General features: G+C 44.5%; 1 protein-coding gene across 1 annotated transcript; it reads right to left on the reverse strand.

The window, feature by feature from the left end:
- Positions 1-3,951: 3,951 nt before the first annotated feature.
- LOC147900800 (serine carboxypeptidase 24-like) lies at positions 3,952-6,550 on the reverse strand. The gene is made up of 10 exons (XM_087375752.1): positions 6,316-6,550; positions 6,066-6,173; positions 5,831-5,917; positions 5,651-5,743; positions 5,414-5,499; positions 5,050-5,310; positions 4,823-4,944; positions 4,590-4,691; positions 4,201-4,306; positions 3,952-4,095 (listed from the first exon to the last, which is right to left on the reverse strand). The coding sequence occupies exons 1-10, from the start codon at positions 6,548-6,550 to the stop codon at positions 3,952-3,954; spliced, it is 1,344 nt and encodes a 447-aa protein (XP_087231878.1).
- Between the last annotated feature and the right edge of the window lie 223 nt (positions 6,551-6,773).

Genomic DNA, 6,773 nt, shown 5'->3' on the forward strand with positions numbered 1-6,773 from the left:
AACATCCCCTATACTTCTCGCAATGTAGTGTCATTGCTCATTTTCTTGGGCCACAAGGTCAAGACTACTACTGATGTTTTCGCAAGGATGAATTTGCAACTCTAGGAGGCTGCATTTCTTGGAATCAAAAAGACAACAGCTACCGCTATGTGGAGAAACCATTTGCGTGCTACTGGGGATATCAACCAATTGGAAGCCTTCCTCGACTTGAGTCATGATGGAGTTATTTGGCAAAGGAAACACCTTCGCACGATCCTTAACCTTCCCCCTCATCTGGTTGGCTTTGTCTACGTACCATGCTATGAACTGCTTCCAAAAGCTTGGTGAATATGGTGATTGAACTTCTAACTTCGGGCCCCCTCATCTTGATTTTCCTCCGCTCCTCTTCATGCTATAGGTAGATGCTTGACCTTCTTCCACGTAGATGCTCGACCTTCTATCTTCCCCCATCATCTTGATCTTCCACCTCCATAATCTCTATCGTGCTATGTTTGTCGTTACTGAGAAAGCGCTGAGATGGGGTCCAGTTTAGGGGTCCTCTCCCGTTGAATGGACCTGAGAAAACTATAAATCTTAACCCCGTTCAAGGGAGGTGAAAGGAATTCACCTTTTACATCCTTTACTATGCCCTCCCTCTTAGATGTCAGGGAGTGCCACCAACCTTAAGAGCTGCGCTCTACGCAGCTCTAGCTCCTTCAGCTCTAGTTTTTGACACCATCCTCTTTTCCATCAACGATCCGGAAGCTCGAACGTCCAGCAAAAATCTACGTTAGCTCGTATCCTTTTGTTAGCTCCCTTGTTGGAAACACCTTGTTGGAATTGTTGCTTTGTTGCCCTTTGGTGTGACCTTCAATGGATTTGCGAGCTTCCGAGTTGCAACTTTCCATGAGATCTCTAGAACAATCTTTCACACATCCATTGCTTCCAAAGATCACAACATCATGGCACGTGATTAAGAAGGGACATTTTGCAACCAAAAGCTAGAATTTTGGTTGGATCTGAGTGAGAAGACTGAGGGAAGCCTCAACGGTAATTCAAAGCTTCCATAGTGCGTCGGATGCCAAGCCAAAGAAAAACCTCATGAGATACTAATCAACTGAACGGAATGTGAAGGAGGTCAACATTTTTACTGGGCACTTGCTCGCAATCACAATCATTAGACAAAAGACCATTCGCCTGTCAATCAATGAATCGTTTACCACACCCCCAAGGATTGTCCCTCATTAGACGAAAAGACCACACGCTGTACAAATACCAACTATGCTTTTCTGCAAACCTTTTCCAAGCATGGATGGAATTGTCGTGCCATGCATCGCTGGACTGCAGAGATCTACCTAGTACCCATATTGAACTAGAATAGCGCTTGTTGGATTCGCTCATCGATCTCTTTTTGCATATTGTCTACATTGAGCCCCTGCAGAATGCTAAGATAGACAGAAGTCTTGGCAAAACAAGTTCCCAGAGCAAAAAAGTCATGAGCTTGCCTCCTAATGCTTGCAGTGATCCACTTTCACTACGTAAGGCTTTCAAGCGCACAAATGGTGGTCGCAGCCTACCACGGTGAATCTTGCAACGCACAGGAGAAAGAAGTAAAAGTTGTGCTAGGCAATGTAAAGAACATCCTAGTGTCGCTGAAGCTGAAGCTGGACAAGATCCGAAGCTGAAGCTGGAGAAGATAGAGCTGGAGAAGGTCCGGGCATCAATAGTTGGCTTTGTCAGACATTTCAAATTCTGTGACGTCTGACGGGTAGGGCATGGTAAAGCAGGGCACGGTAAAGGAAGGGTTTGAACGGGATTCAGAGTTTGGCGTTCACGGGTTCGGCGTTCAAGACGAGAGGGTCCCATGAGCTAGACAATCCCCACTTCCAGCTCAGCGGCTTATCAGCACCTTGAGCAAACGACAAACGGAACACGATGGAGATTATCCTCAGGCATCTTCCACCTCCAGCTGCCTCATCTCCTTCCTCCCCAATAGAACGGAGAACTACAACATACTTGGCTTCTCAATCATCCTTCTTCTATCATGCTTTCTTCCTTAATGGAAGAAACACATATAGATAATAGATAATTAAATGGATGCCTTCTGCATGCTCGGGTGTTTTGATTGAGGCATGATAGAGGTTACCTCACTGAGTTGTGAATCCCAATCCTGTTGGACCCAAAGATGTCAAACCCAAAAGTCGATCCTTCATCATGAGGATGACCACAGCTGTAATGTATTTAAAACCGGTTAATTCGATGGTTAGACCAATGATGCGTGTCTAGAATTTGCAGTCGAAATAGAAGTTGAGGCCCGATCCGGAGCATGTGGTTGTGGCTGAGGACTCTCAGACTCTTCCATTCTAAAAGTCATTTGTGGGCTTAGCTTATGATTCTCTCATGGACGCTTTGTCCAACAGGATCGTTGAAAGTTTGGGTGAAGCCATTGAGCATCTCAAGGCAGGGGACCATGTCATCCCCACTTACGCACCAGAATGTGGCCCCTGCAAATCGGACAAGACCAAAAAGTGCGCAAAGTATTGGAATCCAGAAAGTCTGGTCGACAAAGTATGCATGCTACTTGCCTGTGGCATTTTAACAGGTAGTTATTGTAAAAATGGCAATGTAGATTATTGAATGGGATTGCACAAATTGATCGAATTTGAGGCACATGTGATCATAAAGAAGGATTTTGAAGTTTCCTTGCAAAACAAACGAAAGATTTTGAAGTAGACTATAGGAGGAAGCAATGCTCTTGAGATTTCAATGGATTCACAATCAGACATGAGGTTTTGATCTACACGAGCAAGCAATGCTCCTAAGATTTCGATGGATTCACAATTAGATATGAGGTTGCAAGATGCATCTTGGCATTCCAGGACAAATGAGCTAAACTGACAATTGCAGGAGAGAAGGCACATCTCTGAAGACCAATTTCTAATTCATAACGGAGAGATGGTCAGCGGATGAAAGAAGCTACACACGATCGAGTGAGCGGTCTGAATGGTGCATATCAACGAAGGTTACAAATTTAAAGCATAAAAGGTCAAAATCTACGATGTAGTTAAAGGTCCAAGCAGAATGCATTTTGTCTTGCCATATGCCTTCACCTTCATCGAACAAATCCGAATGTTAAGGTGTGATTGAGATTGATAATTTATGAAATTAAATGTCAATGTTAATAATGCTTGCGATTGCCAATTAATGAAAGTTGTTAGTAGTCGAAGCTCGAGTTTGCATGAATAGGGGTCCACAGTTGGTAGAATATGCTACACCGAATATAGAGTGGCAGGGTATAGTCGTGATTACAAATCGCAATTACAAGAGCAATATCCATTGATTTACACTGATGATGAGGCTCTAAATGATTTCACAAGGTGAGTAGCAATTGTAGATGAGGCAAGCTCGATGAGTAATTGTTTTTGTGATCATCGAGGAGTCTCTCAATATGTTTGAGATTATCCGGAGCAATCTCACAGGAGTGCCTTGAAAGCGATGGATATCTCATATAGTCTCCTCTCCTCTCCTCTCCTCTCCTTTCTCGTGAAAATAACCGCCCGCCTTCTCACAAAAATGGGATACTCGTAGTATTAATTACTTATCACGTTTTATGCACAATCTTGGCTATAAACATTGGAAAGCCCTTTTACATGTTGTTCGTTACTTGAAATTCACACGAAAAACATGGGGCTTACCTACACTCGTAACTCAAAACCAAGTCAACTCACCTCACTCATTCGAAAAACATGGGGCTTACCTGCACTCGTAACTCACTCATTGGTTGCCATTTGTATCAACACTGACTCGTATCAACAACTATGTAAACATTCATTCATTCAATATGAAATAAGTAACAGAGATTAGCTTCTTAAGTGTTCAAGTGGCAATGATATAATGAATGAAGAATCACGAGGACGGGAATAGTGAGTAGAAATGTTGAATGGTTTGATTGTTGAAAGTTCGCGTGAGAAATCAGAATGTGGGTAGTGGTTTCCCAGCCAGGAAGCTCTTAAACAAAGCCAGTGCCCGTCCTGGTTGTATTGCAGGCACAGCATGCCCGGCTCCCCTCACGGTCGCAAACGTCAACCCTTTGTATTGCTGCGTCCAACCTCCCACCTGCTACATACATTCACGTTAATCTTCATCCATTTCATTCATTTATCCCACCAAATCTTCATCCACGTTAATTTCCCCCAAGGCTAGCTTCATGATCCCTCCTACCTGATTTTTGTAGCTCCATGCGTACCATGGAATCTCCACAGGAAGCTCCAGCTTCTCAATCCATCTTCTAGTCCCCAATGTTGACACAACGCCGTCGTTATCGCCGCTGTAGACACAATAAGTGTGGTTAGAAGCTCTCCAATCCAAGGCTTTGCCCAGCCGATCCACTATCTTGAATTAGGGAAGCTGTTGCCATTTGCTACAGAAACCCAGTTAGCCATATTGATAATCGTAATCGACTGGCTTTAAGATATGTCAAGACGAGGCAGCTGCCGATTCACTAAATTCTTACCCATGGCACTTGCATACAGTATGATATCTTGCTCTCTGGAGTAAAATTATCTCAATTCTTCTCGACAAGTCTCAAAAGAATTACAGCTAAACGATACCTGTAGATCCAGATCCTGAGGCCTTCTTTGAGTAGCTCACGATATATTGGTATCATTGGCTGCAAGATATCTGCTCTTGTATAGTTCTGGAACACTAAGATACTGCAAGTTATACGCAGGTCTCAAAGTCATTTCATTCGGCCTTGGGTACGGTATCCACACGAGAAAAGATTGCTCAGTATGTCTCAAATGCCAAACGAAATGACGTTGGGATGTGACGGAAGTGCGAATACCTGCATTTTTTCCATACAACTGGCGATGTCACGTGCAAAGCAACCTGCACCTCCGGAATGTTGAGAAATGGCGTAACTGAATCAAGGCACGGATCGTAAGCTCCCGTGGAGAAGAAGGCCTTCTGCAAATCACAGAGTTAGTGACTCGGGTAAAATGGCTGGCTTATATTTGCTCCAAAAATGAATTAGACTAGCTATTGGAGAGGATGATTGGACTTGAAATTGACCTGTACGCGAGAGGATGACTTTGTATTGCAGGAGAGGCCATAGACATTGTAGGAATCAATGTTCCTCATATCCACGTCGGCCTGCTGAACTGCCTGGGCGCAGCTTTTGTGAGATGATTTTTCGTCGATGGGCAGATCATGAACAAAGTCACAGTTGGCCACAATTTGTGCGTACGTTTCATCAGAGATGAAGGAGTGAGAGAAATAGAACAGTGACGTGCCGGAGTTGTCACTGTAGGGGTCACTCCATGCATTACCGATCTGCGGACGCCATACGACATCTTTCAATCCAAAGGCTTTATCGGAGTCTGTTCCTTACAAGCTCTGAAGAGCAATCATACAAGCACAGGGTGAAAGAGCCTACAGCGAATCCTTTAAAATTGATGTGAAAATCTTGATGCAATTTGTTCTGCTGCACGATAACGCGCGCCAGAGTAGGTACGTAGTGCCCTTCAAAAGAACGAATACAAAGGGGCGTGTATCAATTCAAATGTACGAACCGCTGAAAGGGATGATCTGATTGCAACTCTCCTAATCTATGAGGCTTCCTCAAATCAGATCAGAAAGAACAGCCCAAACTTATCGGACTTTGGTCACTCACCTCCATAGCTTTCACCCGTGATGTAGAAGTCGTTATCCCTGTATTCCGGAAATTTCTTCAACCAACCGAGAAGGAATGCATACGCATCCTGAGCTGCAAGTAATCAGAAGACCTTAGCCTTTAGCTGATGAGTGAGGCACATAATTCTTCTGAAGAGGAATATTTGGACGTCAGAATTACCAGTAGGCTCGTCTGAGTAGTCCGAAGAAGTGTTGGAATACGAAAACCCAACTCCAACGGGTGATTCCAAGAAAATTATGTTGGCGGCTGTGAGCGCAGAGGATCACGTCAACATCCCACGAGTGTCATGGAATAAAACAACGCGGAATCCACTTCCTTACAAATCCACGGATATTTCTCCAGAAAAGTGACTTCTGATAGCACGAAAAAAACCGAATCGAATCTAGTGCCTGACCTTTGGTCCACGAGTACTTATTGAGAGTGAGTCCATCGCCAGTGCTATTGGGGAAAAAGGGACCCAATTCATAAAGCGCTCCGTAGCCTACCGAGGAACAGCCTGGCCCTGTTCGAGATTTCACATCTTAGAAAAGTAATCTTATGGAATCCAGCTTGGAAGAGGGAGAGAGAGACAGAGAGACAGAGAGAGTCCTGGTGCATCCCTATCGGTCTTCTACAAATCACGCAAAACAGCAGGAAGGACTGACCTCCGTTGAGCCATAGCACCAAGGGACGATTCGCTGCAGGTGGGAGCTCCGACTCATAAAACCAGTAGAACAGGGCCCGGCCACGCGATTCATTTACAGTTATGTAACCTGCATAGTGCTTGAAGTTGACGGCAGGTTGGCCGGGCAAATTGGTAACTAGATGCGACTCATCGGCAGCGGAGGATCTGCTCACTGCCCAGATTAAGCTGAAGAGGAGGGGAAGAAAGAGTCCCATTGATGCTATGGACGACGGCGAGGACGACATATTTTTTGTGTAAGAGAGAGCGCAGCTGCAGTATTATCAAAGTAGCAGCAACAGCATTTGGGATTCTACAAGCAACAAATCTTTTAATCCATTTCAGGTTCTTGACAATGGTGCAAAATGATGGTGCACCTACAATGTAAGGAGACGATCCAACCTGGTCATGTGTTCAACAATGTCGACGCATCTTCACGAT

This window comes from Dipteris shenzhenensis, chromosome 6 (assembly GCF_047967505.1).
Source record: "Dipteris shenzhenensis isolate YYH24624 ecotype China chromosome 6, Dip_SZ_1.0, whole genome shotgun sequence".
Classification (NCBI taxonomy): Eukaryota; Viridiplantae; Streptophyta; class Polypodiopsida; order Gleicheniales; family Dipteridaceae; genus Dipteris; species Dipteris shenzhenensis.

Bases quoted from the DNA above. Each gene is read 5' to 3' on its own strand.
- LOC147900800 (XM_087375752.1), bottom strand. From the start codon at position 6,550: ATGGGACTCTTTCTTCCCCTCCTCTTCAGCTTAATCTGGGCAGTGAGC. The intron at 6,174-6,315 runs GTCAGTCCTTCC...AATCTCGAACAG, and splicing joins GGTGCTATGGCTCAACGGAG to GGCCAGGCTGTTCCTCGGTA. The intron at 4,945-5,049 runs GTCAATTTCAAG...TGTGATTTGCAG, and splicing joins AGTCATCCTCTCGCGTACAG to AAGGCCTTCTTCTCCACGGG.